General features: G+C 35.5%; 1 protein-coding gene across 6 annotated transcripts in view; it reads right to left on the bottom strand.

Moving 5' to 3' along the window:
- EXOC6B (exocyst complex component 6B) overlaps positions 1 to 22,447 on the bottom strand; it is a 596,645-nt gene that overhangs the window by 482,116 nt on the left and 92,082 nt on the right. For all 6 annotated transcript variants that reach the window (XM_087436583.1, XM_004435543.3, XM_014791430.2 and 3 more), the window contains exons 3-6: positions 18,508 to 18,555; positions 16,776 to 16,866; positions 16,619 to 16,664; positions 3,204 to 3,408 (exon numbers count right to left, since the gene is read on the bottom strand). In XM_087436583.1, the coding sequence (XP_087292709.1) occupies positions 3,204 to 3,408; positions 16,619 to 16,664; positions 16,776 to 16,866; positions 18,508 to 18,555 (390 nt within the window). The remainder of the gene's footprint in view (positions 1 to 3,203; positions 3,409 to 16,618; positions 16,665 to 16,775; positions 16,867 to 18,507; positions 18,556 to 22,447) is intronic.

The raw sequence follows: 22,447 nt of genomic DNA, 5'->3' as shown, positions 1-22,447 counted from the left end.
CCACTGGGCCGGCCCCAAGAACAAATTTTTATAGCCAAAACTGCAGTTGCTGAACTAAAAATAATAATGATGATAAAGTTTTGAATAGCAGCACTGACAATGCTAAAAACTGAATTAGTAAATTAGAAGGCAAACCTATGGGGGAAAATGTCAAAGACATAAAATTGTAAGGAAAAAAGGCAAGAGACATGGAAGATATGCATTATTATTTATATTTAGAAAAGAAATTGGGTATGGTGTCCACATAGAACCTAATTGGAAAGAAATAGATCAGAGACCTAATAAGTCTTGAGCTAACTATAAGGCCAAAAAACCACAAATCTGAACTGAATAAACCTTTGACTGTTCAGAGCCTTAAAACAATACTTGGGCCCCTAAACTTGCAAAAGCAGAAAGCAGATAGTGAAAGATATATATAGATATAGATGTGGTTGTAGATATAAATGTAGGTATACATATATTTATATATATATAGAGAGAGAGACCTTCTAAGGAAGGTATATTCCCCAGCACCCACTTCAGAAGTATACGTAGAAAAAAAACAGAGAAACAAAAACTAGGGTGCAGCCAGGAGCCCAGGAGAACAATAAATAAAGGAGTTCCTTATAGACGGTCAACACCTAAGCAAGGAAGTTCCCCTACTACCAACGCAGAAGGATTTCCCTAATGATGGCCCAAAAGGATTTTATGATTTGCTACCAAGTAGGGAATACTATGCATCTCCCATGCTTCTCTTTTCTAAATGGAAGTTTTTATTGTAGTTATTCTATTCTAGCTTCTTCATTGTATATTGGGGGTGGGAGGGGACACAGGTGCAAACAACTTGTCATCTTAGTTCCTGGTCACCAGCCCATGAAGAGACACAGCTGGATCTAATGGAGACTATTGAGCACTCATGGAAGATACCAGACATTGAGATAGATGTAGTGACTAGATGGGATATTGGGGTGCCTTCCTTAGGGAAGGGGCAAAGTGTGCTCTATGGATGAGAGAAAGAGTGAAGAGATATTTGATGACCAAAAGGGTAGACTGTGCCAGAGACCAGCTACTCTTCACCAAACCTGTGTCCTTCTCCTCTTAGGGACAGAATGAGATTATATTTCCCAGCCTGCTTTGCAACTCGGTATGGCTCTGTAATTAAATTCTGGCCAATGAAATGTAAGTAGAAGTGATAATGTGTCACATCCATGCCTAGCCCTTAAAAACCCTCCCACGTACAATACTCTTTGATTTTTCCCCTTCTGCAGCAATCTTCAAAGCCTTATTAAAAATGGCACAGCCATACAGTGGAAAGAGTCCCTAAATCACCATTGCAAAGAAAACCATCACAAATCAGAAACATCATTTTAAGCTTGACGTAAGTGAGAAATAAACCATATCCTCTCCCTCTTTTCCAACATCTATAAATTCAAACAAATATTTAATGAACACCCACTATGTTTAAAGTATGTGGCAGTTTCTCTCCCTCCTACTTTCCTTACTTTTTAGGTACTATAGAAGATTTATAAATGTATAAGATATCTTTATTCAAGGATTTTATATATACCATAGCATACGATAATAATATATGCAATAAGAGTTATATTTGAGATGAAAAATTTTATAGGAGGAATGAAGGGTTATTAGTTAATTAAAAGCTCTAAATTCACAAGGGGTTTCTTCACCATTTCTTTATATGACAAATATAGAGCAAACAGCTAATGGTTTACACAGATTGAGTGCCATAGTAAACAAATTCACCTCAATCTAACCTAAATTCTACTACAGGATCTGACCTTTACAAGCTGTCTGAACTTGAGCAAGTCATTTTCCTGCCCTGGGCCTTAATTTTTTTAGATAATTAAGGAGTGAAAACAGATAATCTCACATTAAATGAAATAATAATATTCTTCGTGGAATCCTCTCTTTCACCAAAAAGGAAGTCAAGTTAATTTCTCGGGCAGAGGCCTAGAAGAAGCAACTTTAAAAAAAGAAGGTTCCACAGAGGCTTTATACCATAACTCTCCCATATTTTGACAGTTTAGGAAAAATTGGTCAACGACAATAAAGACTTGTCTTACAAGATACCTTCATTCCTGTACTCAAAACACACCCAGCAATGCAAAGGTATATTTTCAATGATTAATTTTGTTTCTTCACCACTAAAAAAAAACAGGATATGAGTATTTCCAGCAGGTTTATCATCAACTAGTTTTAATCTTTCCACTGTGTAAAGCATAACACTGACTAAAATTTAAAAGAAGAAAGGGGAAAAGAATATCTGCATTCCCTTAGGAAAGGGATTTCCAGTAGGCAAATCTCTTTTGCAGAATCAAATAGACATCTGAAGAAAGACTGCCAAGGCTAGCTGAGACCAAAACTATGACCCAGAATATGACCTACTCCCTCCTTCTTCACAGAATAAGAACTAAAAATGACTTATTCAAGGACACAGTTGTTTATAGAACCAAAAAACACTTTCCATAAACAACTGAATCTTCTATTTATTGTTGTAAGTTACATCATAAAGTATACTGAGAAATTTTAATAAAATCAATGTGACTTGAATTTCAAAAGAGCCAGTAGTACTGCAAGTCATTACTGCTCTTTTATTCATAATGACAAAAGAAATCCGGATGTTCCTTGTGGCTTTTATAACTTAGAGCTGAAGATATTGAAAGAAAAAAAATCTAAATATTTCCAAAACATTTGTTAATTTATAAGCTGTAAATAAATCCCTTTCTGTGATCATAATTCACAGCATTTCCCAATAGGCTTTTTTTCATTGACACTCAGTGATACCAGAAATAACAATTACAGAAATATTCATATATAACCTGACATCTTGCTTACATAGTAAATAACCAACCAAAGTCACCTGCAGTACAATTTAGCTCATTAACTAGAAAGAGAACTTTTAAAAATCTTGAGCTTCAAATCATATCCAAAGTCAAGGAAAGTACTCAAAAAATTGAAAAACCTCTTCAAAGCCCCAATATAAAACTAGTATTTACTGAATATCCACAGAGCAAAACAATATACTAGTAAATAATTCATTGCTCTGTTAAGAAAATAAAACACATATTTTAATCAGGTGTTCCCATAAGGATGAAGGACTTTCCTAAAATGACAAGAAACAATTAAGACACTTAGCAAAGAGAAACCTGTGTTTAAAAGAATACTTGCAAAGTCACTGGCCAACCTATCATAAACCCAACACATACTTGCTTCATGGCAGTCTCTCCAATTTTGTCTGAATGTTTGCGGATACTCTCCAGAAAGTCTTTGAGATCAGACATAGAAACATCTTTAATTTCTTCTCGAAGCTTGGGGATGTTGTCCACCATCACCTTGCAGAATCGATAGTGGCTTACTTGAGGCAGATAGGTATGCTCTAGATGTTCCAGAGTTTTCAGTGCAGGATAATGCCTATAAAAGGAATTTTATCACCTTTAGCTCAACTCAGTCTTCTTTAGGGGCACAGATATATTTCTCAGGCAAAATTTCTAGCCTGATATGTTTTCACTATACATTAAGACAAATCCAGTATTAAGTTTCAATAAAAACATCAACGGAAAAATGCCAAATTATTAAAAATTAATATATGCATTAAAGAACTTAATAAATTATAATAAAAACTATTTTATCCCAAGAATACAGAAAACTTAGAAAATCTACCAATGAAATTCATTACATAAAGAATAAAAGGAAATACAAAATGATCATATCAATACCAAAAAAATCATCCTACAAAATAAAGTACCCAAGGCTAGAATTCCAACTATGGCACACGGAAGAGCTTAGCAAATCTTCTACCCAAAAAACAAATATAAACCAGACAAAACTGTCCCAAACAACCATTTCAGGGCTCTTGAAAACAAAGGAGAACAACAATTAAGAAGTGTGTAGTCATGAAAACTGCTGAACTGTGGGACTGTACGGTGTTCTTGCCTGGGGCTACCATTCCTTCCCATCCCGGCCCCCAGTCACTGGTTACGGCTTGTCATGAAAACAGCAGCTTCTCTGCTATTAAGGGCTGACACGATTTGAAGCAGAGGGTGAAAAACCCACATTGAGTGGCGCTGTTAGGAAAAGTAGCAAACTCACTTAAAAAAAAAAAAGGGAAAGCCCCCAGCTCTACTAGCCTGATGTTAGTCTGGGTTGGGACAAAGGGCAGATTGGAGGACTAACCAGAAGTTTAACAGACAAGACCTGGAAATGTGAGACCCATAGAAGGGCTTGGTAGTTCTTTGCACATCTGTCACTGACTGAGAAGCTGTGCACACAACAGGGGACACCCAAAAGAGCCTAAGCAGTCCACATATCCTTGGCTGACTAGGAGGCTGCAGACACGCACATAGGAGGCCTGGCAGAAAGTAAGAGCTCAGGCAGGCTTGAAAACTGCCTGAATTTTTAATGTACTCCCTAACCCAAACACAAATCCACTGACAAAGGGTGGAAACCTTATTGGCTCAAGTTTGTTTGAGCAAACTCAGCCCAATCATTAGCTGATGACTATCCTTTAAAAATGAAAATGAAATAAATTCCTAGATAAACAAAGACTGAGAAAATTCTTTGCTAGCAGATCTGCCTTACAAGAAACACTAAAAGAAGCCAGAAAGGAAATGACAGCAGATAGTAACTTGAATTCACAGAAAGAAATGAAGAGCATAGGAAATAGTAAATATGTGCTAAATATAAAAGACTGAATAAATATACACTTTTTCTTCTTTAAATTTCATTAAAAGACAAAATTTTTAAAAGCAACGATTATAACACTGTATTGTTGGGTTTATAAAATACATAGATAATATATATGACAGTAATAGCACAAAAGAGGAGAGAAGAAATGGAGTTAAGTTGAAGCGAAAGTACTACTATATATTACACCAAAACTACATTAGCAATCACCTAAAGCACACTGTGATAAATTAAGATGCAGATTATAATCTACAGAGCAACCTCTAAAAAAAAACAAAAAATATATCATTAAAAAATCAACAGAGGAATTAAAATAGTACACTACAAAATATTTAATACATAAAAAGGGAATAAAGAATGATAACAAAAAAGATATGGAAAACAAAGAGCAAAATCCAACAATATATTAGCAAATAAAAAACTAATCTAGATGTCGAATAACAAGGAATTGGTTAAACACATTAAGATGTATCTATGTAGTAAAAGACTAATAAAATACCAAAGTGTTTACAATATTGTTGAGTGAAAATTATCTCAAAAAAGAGAACTTAAACTTTTTCAAAATTATAAATATGTAGGGGCCGGCCAGGTGGCATAGTGGTTAAGTTCACACACTCCACTTTGGCAGCCTGGGGTTCGCAGGTTCAGATCCCAGGCGCAGACCTACGCACCACTCATCAGGCCATGCTATGGCAAGCGTCCCACACAGAAAGTAGAGGAAGATGGGCACAGATGTTAGCACAGAGCCAATCTTCCTCAGCAAAAAGAGGAGGACTGGCAACAGATGTTACCTCAGGGCTAATCTTCCTCACACACAAAAAAATTATAAATATGTATACACATATAAATTATTAATATGTATGCATATATGAGCTATATATCACTAAATACTTGTGCACACATACATAAGTACACAGAAAATGACTAGAAAACTATATACAAAAATATTTACATGTTTTTCCTTTGGATAGCAACATTATGGGTGATAATTTTCTTCTTCATGTTTTTAATTTTCTAATTTCCATATTTCCCATGATATATTTAGCATGGGAAAAACTCAGTTCCAATCCTATATATATATATGATTTACAGCTCTATTTTAGATTTTAAGAATGAATTTCACAGTAGATACTTAAGCTCTTCTTGCTCCAATGCACTTAGTTCCACAAACACTAAAGAAGACTAGAGATTGGTTTTACTTGTTTTATTTACTTTTCTGTTTTTCCCTCATGTGTTCCAAAAATCAAAATCTTTGTCCAAATAAGTGGAGGGAAGAAAGGTTTATTTCCTCTAAATTTAGAAATAAAAGTACAAATACAGTTTAATCTGAAATGGTTGCTTTTATTAAAATTTTACAGACTCAAAAACAGTACAATTCACATGGCTTAGTGTAAACAGAATGGTGTTTATACTACAATTAGGTACAAAGAGCTATATGCAATAAAATGCAATTCCTCTAGAGAGAAACTTTAGAATGGATAGAAAGCCAGAAATTAAGCCAAAAAGATAAACACACTTTGCGGTTTAGTTATATTTTGGAACATTGTTTACAGAATGAGAAAAATCTAACAATGTTGCCTGTGGACACAAGGCACATTCGCTGATGAGACACATGGCTGCACGCTGAAAACATCTGGTCTGTCAAATAACTCTACATTTTTCAAGGCTAATTAGTACAAAACCCAATGATTCCTGGCAACAAAGAATGTCACCTTATTTCCCCATTGTCCTTTCCCTACCATATTCATGTTCCAACTATCACATATCAATAAGGTTATTCAAATTCCTATTATATTTCAATATCTAGGTTAAAAAGGGTAAATAGGTTAGACAGGTTAAAGATGATAGCCAATTAAACACCCCTACAGCAGACACCAAAAGAAAAACTTCTATTTCCAATGGCCATGGAAATCTAAAACAAGATTTTGACATTACTTTTGACAACCTTTAAACATTATTAAAAGTGAATCAAAAGCCAAATTCCTAAGTTTCATTGCATGTGTACTAGCTCTCTCCCTCTCCTCCTCGTGCAGCCTCCTTAATAAAGATGTGAGCAGAAAGTAAATGAAATAAGAGCAGGGAATAAAAAGGAAGAAGGCAGGAAAAGAGATCTAAATAATCCTATAAACTGGATAAGTAAGGTCAGAATAATTTAGACATGGTTGAATGCTATCATGAGAAAAGGAATGTTGATTCTAGGCAAATTAAATTTTGGTACTTTCTTGCCATGGTATGGAACTCTTTCATAATGATGGTTTTCAAAATTCTAATAAGTGATCTTTTGAAGTGGATTGCAACTACCCATGACAAACTTCTAAAAATTCAGAGTATGATAAGAATGTGAAACACAAGCTTTCACCACAGGGAATATTAGTGCCTTTCCTAATCAAAGAGCATTATTAACAAATATTTAATCCCTTCTATGTGCTAGAGATAGAAAGACGGTCAAATATCTTTCCTTAGGGAGCACAAAATCTAGTAGTACTCACTACTTACAACTTAAAAAAAATAACGAGGCTTTCAGCCATGAAGGAGTAACAAGGAACAGACATGAACTCCCACTCTTCAAAAGTAGGACACTGGCTAAAATACATAAAACAACTGTTTTCAGATAGTGGACATCAGGTGACACAGAATTGTGATTTCTGAAAAAAGGGAAACAAACAAGGTGAGTTTAATACTTATCCAGGTTATCTACCTGAAGGTGATTTCTAGATCACAGACACAGAGAAAACCCAAACAGAGTTAGAGGAGCTTAGCAGAGTTAGAGCCAGAGATAGGAGTTCAGGAAAACTGATGCACCTTGAGGCTGTGTAGCAGAATTCAAAAAAAAAGTGAACAATGTAGAAAAGAACTGCAGAAATCTACAAAGGGGTTCCCCTGAGTCTCCGTTGAGTACTAGGCCAGGCATAGGAAAAGTGAAATTCCACATGGACAGGCAAAAAGAGGGGAAGGAAGGAAGGGAAGGGAAAAAAGGGAGGGAGGGAAAGACAGACAGACACCAGGGAGATGTAAGATAAACACTTCAAGGAGTTCAGAGACAAGGCAGAGAAACATTCGAACTCTGAACAGCCAAAGTGTTCAGAACCCCAATCCTTGGGGATTCCTGAGTTATTCAGAGTAGATGAATACTACTCTGAACTACCCCTGGAAGGAAGGCAGGCCTAGCAAAGCTTAAAAATAGGATATGAAGGGATCAAATGTACCTGCAAACAACTAAACTATTTGCCAAAACAAAGACCAAAACTTTCTAAGAAAAAAAACAGCCCCCAAAAGTCCAGACACTTGGCAACATAATATGATGTCCACTATCCAATCAAAAATTACTAGACAAGGTAAGAACCAAAAAATTGACCTATAACTAGGAAAAACATAATCAGTCTGCAGAAAGAGATCCAAAATGCCAGAAGTGACAGAACTAGCAGACAAGTACATGAAAACAGATATTAGAGCTATACACGTGTATTTAAAGAAGACACAAAAATAACATGAGAAATTAAACATAAAAAAAAAATGGAACTCCTAAAGATGAAAAATATATTATCTGAAATTAAAATTTTACAATTAGACATTGCAAAGAAAGAGATCAGTGCACTTGAACACAGCAATAAAATCTATCCCATATAAAGCACAGACAGAAACAAGACTGGGGGGAAAAAAAAGAACAAATCCTCAAGTCACCTATAGGATTATATGAAGTTGTCCAACATAGATGTAACTGAAGTCCCAGATTGAGGATGGGAAAAGGACGGAAAAAAATGTTTGGAAAAATAATATCTGAACATTTTCCAGATTTTATGAAAATTATAAACCCACAAATCCAAGAAACTAAACAAACCATAAGCAGGATAAATACACACATGCATGCATGCATGCACACGTATTTACACCAAAGTGCATCAAAATCAAATTGCTGAGAAGAAATAATACAGACAAAAGTTTTAAACAGCTGGAGAAAAGACACATTAAGTACAGAGGGACAAAAGTGAGACTGTTCACGTACCCCTCCCTCAGAAACTACATAAGCCAGAAGACAAAGAAATGATGTCTTAAGAACTAATGAATCTATAAACTAAGAATTCTATATCCATCAAAAATATTTTTCAAAAATGAAGGTGAACAATGAGATACCATTTCACACCTACCAAGATGGCCATAATCAAAAAGACAGACAATAGAAGTATTACTAGGATGTGCAGAAATTGAAATCCTTATATACTGCTGGTGGGAAGGTAAAATGGTACAGCTGCTTTGCAAAACAGTCTGGCAGTTCCTCAAATGGTTAAACATAGAGTTACTATATGATCCAGAAATTCCATTCCTAGGTATATAGCCAAGAGAAATGAAAACATATATCCACACAAAAACTTTTAAACAAAAATTCATAGCACCATTATTCAAAAAAGCCAAAAAATGTAAACAACACAAATGTTCATCAACTGATAAATGGATAAATAAAATGTGGTATATCCATAATGGAATATTATTCAGCAATAAATAAAAATAAAGTACTGATATATGGATGGATTCATGGATGAACCTTGAAAACCTTATGTTAAATGGATGAAGCCAATCACAAACAACCACATATTGTATGATTCCATTTACATGAAATGTCCAGAAGAGAAAAATTTATAGAGCCAGAAAGTAAATTAGTGGTTCCCAGTAGCTGGCGGGGGTGGAGAGGGTGGCAGGAGACAGGAGAGGATTAGGTAGTGACAGCTAAGAGGCTGAGAGTTTCTTTTCGGAAGAATAAAAACACAAAATTGATTGTGGTAATGGTTGCACAACTCTGTGAATACACTAGAAGTCATCGAATTGTACATTTTAAACAGATGACTTGAATATTATGTGAATTATTTCTCAATAAAGCTATTAAAATATTTTAAACAAAAGGATATTAAAAAACAGACATATTATAGGGGCTGGCCCAGCGGCGCAAGCGGTTAAGTGCGCACGCTCCGCTGCAGCGGCCCGGGGTTCGCTGGTTCAGATCCCAGGCGAGCACCAATGCACCACTTGGCAGGCCATGCTGTGGCGGCGTCCCATATAAAGTAGAGGAAGATGGGCATGGATGTTAGCCCAGGGCCAGTCTTCCTCAGCAAAAAGAGGAGGATTGGCACGTGTTAGCTCAGGGCTGATCTTCCTCACCAAAAAAAAAAAAAAAAAAAAACAGACAATATAAAAGATTAAACAAAAAGAAAGCAGTAGCGGCTATACTAATACCAAACAACACATATTTCAGAAAAAAGGATATTACCAGAGATAAAGGGGAACCTTCCATAATAATAAAAGATCATTTCATCAGGAAGATACAACAATGCAAATGTGTATGCACCCAATAAGAGCTTCAAAATACACATAGCAAAAACAGAAAGAAGACATATGCAAATCTGCAAACATAATAAGCAATTTCAACACTTCTCTGTCAGCAATTGACAATACAAAACCATTAGAATATAGAAAACCTGAACAACACTAACCAAGTGTATCCAAATGACACTTAAAGAATGCTCTATTTAACAAGAGAATATACATTATTTTGAAGTGTAGATGGAATTTTCACCAAAATAGACCATATACTGGGCCATAAAACAAATCTCAACAAACACAAAATGTTGAAATCATATATTTTACATTTTTTAACACAATGAACTAAAATTACAAATCAATTTTTAAAAATCTCCTAACACTTGGAAATGAACCAATTCACTTCTAAATAATCAGTGAATTAAATTTTAAAAATCACAAGGGAAATTAGAAAATATCTAAAATAAATGGAAAAAAAATTATCATAAAACATGTAAGATGTAGTTAAAGTACTGCTTAGAGGGAAATGAACAGCTTTAAATGGCTACATTAGAAAATGACCAAAACCAATACTCTAGGCTTCCACCTTATAAAGCTAGAAAAAGAGCAAATTAAACCCCAAGTGAGCAGGAGAAAGGAACTACTAACGATAGTAGAAATCAGAAAAATGATAGGGAAAAAACTCAATAAAACCTAAAGATGCTTTTTTGAAAAAAATTGATAAACCTCTAGGTAGAATACTTAGAGAGACAGAGACAGGGACAAAGAGAGACAGAGAAGATACAAATTATCAATATAAACAATGAAAGAGAAAGTATGGCTATAATCCCACACACGTTAAAATAATAAAGGAATATCATGAACAATTTTTGCCAATGAATTCAACAACTTGGATGACATGGACAAATTACTTGAAAGACATAAATAAGCAAAATTTACTTAAGAAACAAAACACAAACAGCCTTGTGTTTATTTTTAAAATTAAATTTGCAGTTAAAAAATTTCTTACCAAGAACAAACAAAACTCCTAGTCCAAACGGCTTCACTGGTGGATTCTACCAAATATTTAAGGAAGGTAATGCCAACACTATACAAATTGTTCCAGAAAATCAAAAAAGAGAATACTTCCCAACTCATTCTATGAGGCCAGCATTAATCTGATACCAAAATCAGACACAGACATTACAAAAAAAGAAAATTATAAATATTCCTCACGAACATAGATGCAAAAATCCTCAAGAAAATTTTAGCAAATCACATACCACATCATATAAAAAGGATAATATACCATGACCAAGTGGAATTTATTCCTCAAATGCAAGTTTGGTTTAACATTCGATAACCAATCAATATAACTCATCATATTAATAAACTAAAAAAGAAATAAAAAATATATTATCATCTCAACTGACATAGAAAAAGCATTTGGCAAAAACAATATTCATTTCTGATAGAAATTTTCAACAACTAGAGATAGAAGGAAACTTCCTCAACCTGATAAATGGCATGTATAAAAAACTACACCTAATATCTTACTTAATGGTGAAATGCTTTCCCCCTAAGATCAGGAACTGAGCAAGGATATGAAATCTCACTACTGCTATTCAACATTGTACTGAAGGTTCTAGCCAGCTCGATAAGACAAGAAAAACAAACCAAAAAAGAAAGCATCCCAACTGGAAAGACAGAAATATAACTGTCTTTATTTGCAGACAAGATGATCATCTACATAGATAATCCAATGGAATATACAAAAAAGCTATTAGAATTAGAAAGTAACTTTAGTAAGGTTGCAGAATACAAGATAAATATACAAAAATTAATAGTATACTAGTAATAAATGACTGGAAATTGAAATCTAAAAATCAATAGCACTTAAGCATCAAAAAATATGAAACATTTAGGAATATGACAAAAGATATGTAAGACCTGTTCAGTGAAAACTACAAACATTGCTAAAAAAAATTAAAGAAGACCTAAATGAATGAAAGCATCCATATTGATTTCCGGGGAGGAGAACTGGCCAGCATGGAGTACGAGGGACCTAGTGAGGTAAGGAAGATGGCCTATAGGAAGGCAGCTTGGCATGAAGTGTCAGAGCCAAAAAGGGATGACGAGGGCATTCAGGCAGGACAGAAGAGTGCCAGAGAATATTAAAGTGCCAAGTGGAATAAGGAGGATACCATATAGGAGGGCGACTCAGTGTGTGCTGTTGGCATTCTAGATCTTGGCTTCTAAATAACACAACCCTACCGAAAAGAACCAGGGTTTCTTAGAGAGATTGCTGATTCCAGGGCTTCAGCAGGAAAATTACAAGATGAGCCCGTAACATATCTCCTTTGGCTAGTAAAAAAGTACTCAATCATGGGGACATGTTAAAAGGACACAGAAGCCAAATTGAAGGGGCTCCTCTGGTGCCATTCAGGGTAATTTGAGCAACAAAATAAATAACATTAATGGATTATGACCCATCAAATAAAATAAGAAACCATGAGTCCATAACTGACATAAAAAAACAAATAAGTTGAAAGTTTGATGAAAAATAATGAATTTACACAACTATAAAATACCTCCCCACAAAATTTTTAATTACAAAGGGAAAAAAGATTAACTTTACAATGGAAAAATCTGGCAGACACCATCTTAACCCAGTAACATCATCAGTGATAGGACAAATCAAATTTACATGCCACCTGATAGGGTGCAAAGAGAACACAGCACACCTCTGTGATATTCCAGCCAAAGACATATAATGTGAATCTAATCATTAGGAAATATCAAACAAACCCAAACTGAGGGGCATTCTACATAATAACTGGCCTGTAATCTTCAAAAGTGACAAAGTCATGAAAGTCAAGGAAAGACTGAGGACAGTTCCAGGTTGAAGAAGACTAAAGAGACATGACGTCTAAATGCAGCACATGATTTAAACTGTATTCTTTTGCTATAAAGAACATGATTGAGACAACTGGCAAAATTTGAAGGGTATGAGGATTAGATGCTACTAATCTACCAATGTTAATTTCTGTTCTCTGTTGCATTGCAGCTACAAAGGAGAATGTTTTTATTCGTAGGAAATCACACTAAAGTGTATGGGGATGACAGGGCATCATGTTAACAACTTACTTTTTATTGGTTCAGGAAAAAGACACATTTATACTAAACTTGAGAATGTTTAAAAATAAAATTTTTTAAAGACCACAAAATAAATTTGATTATAACAAAATTTACAACAACTATACAACAAAAAATACAAACTGTACAAAGTTAATAGATAAGCCATACATTGGAAGAAAATATTTGCAGAATGTAACAGGAACAGGTATCTGAAGTATATAATGAATTCCTATAAATGAAAAAAGAAAACAACAAACAACCTAAAAGAAAAATAGGCAAAATATATGGAAGAAAATCCAAACGTCCAAAAACCAATCTCACCAGTAATCAAAGAAATGAAAAACCAGAACAATGATCTATCATTTCACAATCATCAGACCAGCAAAAACAAAAGAGTTTGATGTTACCAAGAGGTGAAGTAATAGGACCTCCCATAAAATGCTGGTGAGAGTCTACATTGGTAAACCATTTTGGAAAGCAACATCTAAAAGATCAAAGACATGCATCCCTTTCTTTGATCCAGCTGATCTCCTAGGTATAAATCCTAGACTAGGGGCCAGCCCAGTGGCATGGAGGTTGGGTTTGTGCGCTCCCCTTTGGCAGCGGCCGGGGTTCGCCAGTTCGGATCCTGGGCGTGGACCTGCGCACTGCTCATCAGCCATGCTGAGGTGGCGTCCCACATGGAGCAACTAGAAGGATTGTACAGCTACGACATACAACTATCTACTGGGGCTTTGGAGAGGAAAAAAGGGAAAAAGGAGGAAGATTAGCAACAGATGTTGGCTCAAGGCCAACCTTCCGCAAACAAAAAAAATAAATAAATAAATCCTAGACTAGCAGAACCGGCATACCTAGGAGCTTGGTAGAAAATGCAGAATCTCAGGAATGACCCTGGACCTACCAAATCAGAATCTACTTTTAACAAACCCCATGTGATTTGTATATACAGCAACATTTGAAGAGCACTGTTCTCAAGAAACCCAAAGAGACATCAACAAGGATATTTATTGCAACATTGCCTGCATAGCAAACAACTGGAAACATACCAAATGTCCCTCATAGTATCAGTCAGGATAGCTATGCTGCAGTAACAACAATCCCCAAAATCTCAGTGGCTTAAAACAAAGATTTATAACTTACGCATGTTATACATATATAACAGGTTGGCAGGGAAACTCTGCTCATTGCAGTTACTCAGGGATTCAACCACCATTTTGAAAGTTACCATTTGTCATGACCAAGGCAAAACAGAACTCTGGAGGGACTTACACTGGAAATTCACTGCTAAACCCAAAAGTAACACCCATCACTTCTGCTCACATCTTATCAGCCAGAATCAGTCAAGTAGCCCAAGAGAGCCCAGAAAATGTAATCTTACTATGTGCCAGAAGAAGGCTGAGCTAGAAATATTGGTAAACAGTACTTATAACAACCACTGAAATTGAGAGGGGGAAATGTGGATTATTCATATAATGGACTACTCTAGAATTAGAGTAAGTGAACTAGATCTATATACACAAAGAAAATAAGCTCTCCACTAGTATGTAAGCTCCACAAGAGCAGATATTTTTGTCTGTTTTGTTCAGACAAGAGCAATGCCTAGCATTTAGTAGGTACTCAATTCATTTTTGTTGAATGAACAAATGAATCTCAAAAACTCAAGGACTGAGAACATTCATGAAAATGTTTTTAAAAACACAGAATAATAAATATATATTTATAGATATTAAAAACATGGACTAGAAGGCCACTCACTAAATTTATGATACTGGCTTCCTCAGGGGAATAGGGAAAAGGAACAGGACTGAGGAAGAGGATGTAAGTTTTACCTGTAATTTTTAAAAATGTGTACCTTTATCTCTCTGTTTATACATATGTTTCTATATATGCTATATATATTTACATATATATATATGAATCAAAACTGGAAAATTGTTAATATCCCTTAATTCAGAGAAGTTGGTACACAAGAGTTTTTTTATTCTCTGTAATCTTCTATAATTTTAGAACTTTACAAAAAGGTTATCAGGGAAACAATACTACTTTCATATCTCATTGAACAGAACTTCTCATATTGTTCTACCTATGTTCTCTTACGTGAACATGTCCTCTTGGGGAGAAGAAGGGAATCTGGGAAACAATCTTAAAAAATTCAAAAAATTTTGATGCCTCATGCTTTAGCTTTAAAATTCTTGAGAATTTAGAATTTTTATTCACAATATTGGTATTCTTATTTCAATATTAAATACATTTTAATTCCATACTTCTTCCCTCAAAACCTAGATAAAATTAACATTCCAGGAAGATGTGTACTGTTTATCCTACAGCTTCACATACCCCCCACCCTACCCCCCCACATATCGTACTGCAGGGTACCCCAGGTCAGAGAGGGTGGGGATGCTTACTCAAGTTTGGGAAGAAGAGCCAAAGAGTCCCTATAGGGTTTCCTCTGGAATAAAATCAGAACAACTCATAGGAGAGAAATCCTCTGAACTTAACCTTGACCTTGCCCTGGTTAATTGTGCTGGTTAACTTTATGTGTCAACTTGGCTAGGCCATGGTATGCAGATATTTGGTCAAATATTATTCTAGATATTTCTGTGAGGGTATTTCTTAGAGGAGATTATTAACACTTAAATCAGTAGACTTTGAGTAAAGAAGATTACTCTTCATAATGTAGGTGTGCTTCATTCAATCAGTTGAAGGCCTTAATAGAAAAAAGACTGTCCTCCCCTGAGAAAGAGGGAATTTTGCCAGCAGACTGCCTTCAAACTCAGGCTACAATATTTACTCTTCCCTGACACTCTAGCACACCAGCCTACTCTGCAGATTTGGACTTGTCAGCCTCCATAACTGCATGAGCCAATTCCCTAAAATAAATCATTATCTCTCTCTCTATACACGCACACACACACACCCTACTGGTTCTGTTTCAATGGAGAACCCTGACTAATTCATCCCTGTACCAAAACCAGTAACTATTTTTTTTTACTACAACACTAAACCAAAGCATGTTTCTCAAATCAACTATCAGTAAAACAGTTATATGCTTTTTCCCTAAAAGGTTGAGTCTTCTAAAAATCAAACTATGAGTAGTGTTTTTTATTAAACATAATATATGACATAATACATCAGCGTTCCACTAATATATGTAAATAAGTCTAAGATGAATCAATAGATATACAAAAGGCTAGAGAAGATGTTATCTGGACTTTATTTTTTGAAAGGTTATGCTAAAGACAGACCTTAAAAATAGTCTAACATAAATTTTATTTATTTTTTTTTCCCCCAAAGCCCCAGCAGATAGCTGTATGTCATAGCTGCACATCCTTCTAGTTGCTGTATGTGGGACATGGCCTCAGCATGGCCAGAGAAGCGGCACGTCGGTGCGCGCCCGGGATCCGAACCTGGGCCGCCAGCAGCGGAGCGCGCGCACTTAACCGCTAAGCCACGGGGCCAGCCCATAACATAAATTTTAGATAATAAAAAGTATTCAATGAAAAAATCTTACCTTTTAGTTTTCATCTGGTCCCTCAGTTTGCTATACATCTCCAGGACTTGAAAGAGAAGGGAAAAAAGAGCACACAAGCATTATTTAGAGAAAGTGAAAGACTAATTACAGCTAAAGAAATTGCATCAAGAATCCTGCTCCTTTTCCAGTTGCTCACCTGGAAGACACAGCATTAATTTATCAACAGTGGCAGAAATATTTCTCTGTTGTAGTCGACACTGCTTCAGCTCTTCCATTGCTATTACCAGCTTGGCAAGAGGGAAAAAAATTGAATTATGCCAATAGCTGTAAATAAAAAGCTTTCAGTCACATTTTTCCACCCTGTGTTCTATTCATCAGAAAATCCCAGACAGTTTCATAGTAAGACCTGCCAAGTAGACTAAGGAACTGCCTTTCTCAACCAGTAAAACATTCCTGCATGGTTTCCACACTTTCTCCCCAAAATATATACTATACTAGGAAAGCCTAGGTAAAATGAAATCCAAAAAGTCAGGGGCTATCCAGGAGAAAGGAAAAAATACGCAGATTTTCTCCAAACCCTATTCAGACTCTTCATGATTTATGGTTTTATCAATCTTCTAAGAAGATCCTTATTTCTTTCATCAGTACTAGACTCAGCTAGAGGAAAACTGTCCTTTCTATACAGCTTCAAATGAGTCTTGAAAATAATCAACTAAATTTCTATTTCAACAAATAAACCACACACTTAGAAGTTGCGGCTTTTCCAGGAGTTTCAGGTTAGTAAAGAGTAACTTACTTTTCTTCCCATTGCTGTTTTAAAGGCTTCCATCTGAAGTCATACCACAATATAACTAGAAGAAACTGCACTCTCTGCATAATTTAAAATATGTGAGACAAACTTTTAAAAAGCAGTAATCTACATAGCCTCTTGTAGTATTCATCCCATACCGATACCCAAAAAATGTTATCTGCTTAGATACCATGGAAAAAAGAACAAAAGAGAATGGCCCTGATTAAGTCACTGACAAAATAATCAAAAGCTAATCTTGAAGATTATTAAAATTAAACATTAAATAAGTATTAGGCGGTAAGGAAGGTATATGATACAGAGAACAGCAGTGGACTACAAGTCAGAAAACCTGAGTTTTGGTCCCAGCCTTGCCAATTACTATGTGAACTTTAGCAAATCATCTGTTTCAGTTTCCACATCAATAAAATAGTGATAATACCTGTCCTGACTTTGTCATAGATCTGCCATGAGGATCAAGCAAGAAAATGGATGTAAAGCAATCTTGTAAACTGTGATGATTTAAATGGTGAATATATCAATTAATAGAAGCAATGATTCCGTTTTTTAACAAATATTTATGGAGCACCCACATTGTGCCAGTCACTGTTTAGGCAGGTTGAGGGAATAAGGAAGGCAATGAATAAAACAAATAAAAATTCCTGACCTCATGGAGCTTAACTTCTAATGAAAGAAACAGACAAAAAACAAACATATAAGTAAAAATCTATAATATCAGAGCATGATAGGTGCAACGGAGAAAAACAAAGCAGAAAAGGTAAAAAGAATACAGGGGGTGAGAATGAGGCTGTGATTTCAAATAAGGTGGTTAGAAAGGCCTCATTAAGGAAGTAACGTTTCATCAAAAGTCGGAAGTAGGTAAATATTGGATAAAGAGCATTTTAGGCAGAGGAACAGCAAAGGCCGTATTACGACTACTCAAATAATGTAAAAACACAGCTAAGGAAGGGTACATCCTCTCTCATTAAGCTTTCTAGTAGCTATATTCATTTAATTCAGAAGCAACAATAATGTCCAAGTTCCTCCAACATACTGCTTATGGTCTTAAAAGCCGCTAAATCAAGAACACAATCAACAAAAGAGAACAGAAAAGGTTTTTCAAAAGGTAAACTGGCCTTACTTCCTTTCCCTCATGTTGTAGTTTTCTATTAGTATCCGTCACTTGATTCTGTGGAGAGAAGACAATTTAAACTTATAAAAAACAAACATTTAGACAACAGTTGGATAAGATCAAAATTTAAAATGAAAAGACTAAGGATAGGTATTCAGATAGTTTCAGTATTCCACTACATTTCTCTTGGGTTTAAATTATATCAGCTTCTCTACTGAACATTTGCATGACCTTTTGAACAATGAAAAGAAAAATTAACTACAAGATATCTTCAGTTTGGAATATTCCAAACTAAGATACTATAACAACTAAAGATCGCACTTTAATTTTGGAAAGAAAAGAGAAAAAAATGAAAGAAAAAATAATACACAAAGAACCTTACCATCTCTACTACGTGTAGAAAGAACAAATTTTATCATAGATATTCCTTACTTCACCAATGTATTACTGGAAAACTTGAGTATAAATTAAACTTTTTAACTCAAGTCAATTCTTCCCTATTTATTATCCTACTTTAAGAAAATGTTTTATCTTAACTCTTTTTGGATCATTAATTCTTAACAGTTCCTAACACTTCCATATTCCCATTTTTCTAAATTAGTTTCTCCATCAGACAGTCAAAACTACGTGAACAAGCCTTAAAATTATCTAGAGTACATAATTTAAAGGAACTGGCATCACTTTTTTTGGTATCCACTCTTGAAGACTCAATTGACATAAAAAAAATTTAAGGACATAGCATAGTAATTTCCTCACCATCTCAGACATTATTAAACATGAGCAATAGTAACTTCCAAAGCTTTCTTTAATAGAGGCTTTCTACCCTTCCACCAATAAGTTACATTTTTAAAGCATTCCCTTAACTCAGCATTTCCTATTATGTCCCTTAGAACACCAAGAAATGTTAGTTAATAGATACTCTGCACATGCACACAGAGGTGCACAGTGCACAAACACACACACACATACACACACAATATGTATGGGAAACACCACTTAGGTTAGTTTATTCATGACTTCTTAAAACCTTTAGTATTCTACATGCACTGTGAATGTTCAAGAAGGGGATATCATACAAAGTGTTTTCGAAATGTATTTAATTGGAATTATTTAACTACTCAACTCTGTCACCGTAGCAAAAATGCAGCCATAAACATAACGTAAATGAATGGGCATTGCTGTGTTCCAATAAAACTTGACCAAAAAAATGAGGCAAGCTGGATTTGACCTGCAGGACATAGTTTGCTGAGCCTTAATCTAGAATAAGTGAGATGGTAAGGCTATAAGATCACACTACGAGAATTACATTCAGACACCATGTTTTAGGTAGACCACTGATAAACTGAAGCACGATTAGATTAGATGTGAATATATTTGGAGAGGGACTCAAAGCTACACCACATGAAAAACAGATAAAGGAATTTTTAGCCCACAGAGAGGGAAAATATTCATTTGGAGACACTATACACTATACCTGGACACTGACACTGTACCTGAACGAAAGCTGTCCTTCAAATGTCTGAAGGGCTATCAGAAGAATGGTGCTGCCCTAAAAATAGTGCTTATCGCTGACACCAGTAAATGAATGTTACTAGAAAATAGGATTAATATCAGCTCAATATAAGAAAAAGCTTCCAAGCAATGTGAATAAAAATGGGGAAGGTTGCCTTGAGTGGCAGTGTTAACCCCTTCATGGCAGTTATTCAAGAATAGATTCTTTGTATCCAAAACTGGAGATCTCATAAAATTCAACCTTGCATAAATACTACTAAATTCAGCATCATTGTCTCTACTAGAATACCTTGTTTACCTTATAAAGACACCATTTCTGAAACTTTTTTTTTACTTCAAACTCATTGTACATTTTATATTGCAACCAAGCACACAGGTATAGGGAATACATACACACAAACACATAAAACTGAAACAAAATTTTCAAGAAGCAGTGTTTACCCTTACACATGTATTACATTTTATTTTCTATTCTATTCTATTTATTTCAATTTTTGTTAAAAACACTAATCATGGCCCACTAAATTGATTTCATGCAAACCACAGTTCTAAAACATAGCCATAGGAGCCTAACCAATGCTTCTGATAAGAAAGATAATTACTATTTTAACATAACAATGAGAAACTACACTGCCTGTCTAGGATGCTACTGCTCTTGATTCAGAGAACATAAATATAAAGATAGATAGATAGATATAAATATACATATATGAATCAAAAGAAATAGTGAGCATCCTAAAGAGTGTAGTTTCTCTTCACTGTTATGTTAAAATAGTATTGACAGTAGTTAATACTTAACCTTTTCCATTTTCTAAACTCTTTTCAAGAGTTCAAGAATCTCTATTTCATAGATTCTTAACCCAGGTTGAATGGATCCTCCTAGGGCAGAGCATCCCAGGTGTGCTGCTAGATTTTAATCCCCTCAGCTCTCAGGGTAAGCAAGTAGAGCCCCAAGCAGCCAAAAACCCTGAACTAGTAGCCTCCAGTTCATGCTTTCCCTCAGGGGCATCCTGAGTAATTTGAAGGAATTTGCCACTTGAAGCAATGTGAAGGAAGGAAGAGGAAGAAAAGATGATTACCAACCAGCAAGTGATATCAGAAATTGGCAAGCATTATGGGCAATATTCAACGCTACCTGCCAAGGAGGTGCTCCAAGACATGACTACATGATGAGCATCCTGCTGCCCATCTTGGACAAAGGGCCCAGAGAGCAAAGGGAGAAGTCTGGAATACAGGTGTCCGAGGAGCACAGAAAAGAACAGCCCAAAGTGAAGATAGGAAGCTGGGCTGGCTGAGTGAAGACAAACAGTACACACAGCTCCTGGCAGAAGCCCATATCTTTGTTTTCACACATTTCGGATACTTTTGTCCATTTAAGGCTGTTCAGGCCCCAAAAATTCAGCATAATATTTTTTATTTCAAATAGGATCAAATTGTTCATACTTTTTAATCTGCTTTATAGATTAAGCAAACATTTCTAATACTATCCCATGCCAGATATGCTTCAACAATATATTGTAGTTTATTATTCTTTTAAGTGGATGTACCATGATTTATTTCATTAATTCTCTACTAAATGAGTTTTAGGGACAGTTTAAAGTTTTACCTATTAAAAAAAAAATCATATGAGGGCGGGCCCGGTGGCGTAGTGGTTAAGTTTGCACATTCTGCTTCTGGTGGCCCAGGGTTCACGGGTTCGGATCCCAGGTGCAGACATATGCACCGCTCATCAAGCCACACTGTGGCAGGCATCCTACATAAAGTAGAGGAAGACGGGCACGGATGTTAGCCCAGGCCAATCTTCCTCAGCAAAAAGGAGGAGGATTAGCAACAGGTGTTAGCTCAGGGCTAATCTTCCTCACAAAAAAAAAAAAAAATCATATGAACATCCTTGTCCATGCACCTATAGCCTTAGAATAAATCTTAAAACTACGTGGAGTTTTAAGTACTGATAAACAAAATTGCTCTCCTCAAAGGTTGTAACAATCTACACTCCATCCAGGCATTCCCCTGTTAATTGGTATCATCTCCAACCTTAAATATCTTTTTTTCATCTTCGTGATTTTATTAGGTGGCACTTTATTGTTTAAAATTGCATTCACTTGGGGCCGGCCCCATGGTGTAGAGGTTAAGTGCACGTGCTCCGCTGCTGGTGGCCTGGGTTCGGATCCCGGGAGTGTACCGATGCACCGCTTGTCAGGCCATACTGTGGCGGCGTCCCACATAAAGTGGAGGAAGATGGGCACGGATGTTAGCTCAGGGCCAGTCTTCCTCAGGAAAAAGAGGATTGGCATGGATGTTAGCTCAGGGCTGATCTTCCTCACAAAAAAAAAAAATTGCATTCACTTAATTATTTCTAAATTGTAGAGTACTCTTGTATTTCTTCTTATGTAAACTGTATATTAATATTTCTCAGTTTTCTATTAGAGTATTCACA

The sequence above is a fragment of the Ceratotherium simum genome, chromosome 11 (genome assembly GCF_057802395.1).
Source record: "Ceratotherium simum simum isolate JZ-2026a chromosome 11, ASM5780239v1, whole genome shotgun sequence".
Taxonomy (NCBI): domain Eukaryota; kingdom Metazoa; phylum Chordata; class Mammalia; order Perissodactyla; family Rhinocerotidae; genus Ceratotherium; species Ceratotherium simum.
The sequence above is the reverse complement of the archived record's forward strand: the minus strand, read 5'-3'. Positions and strand labels throughout refer to the sequence as shown.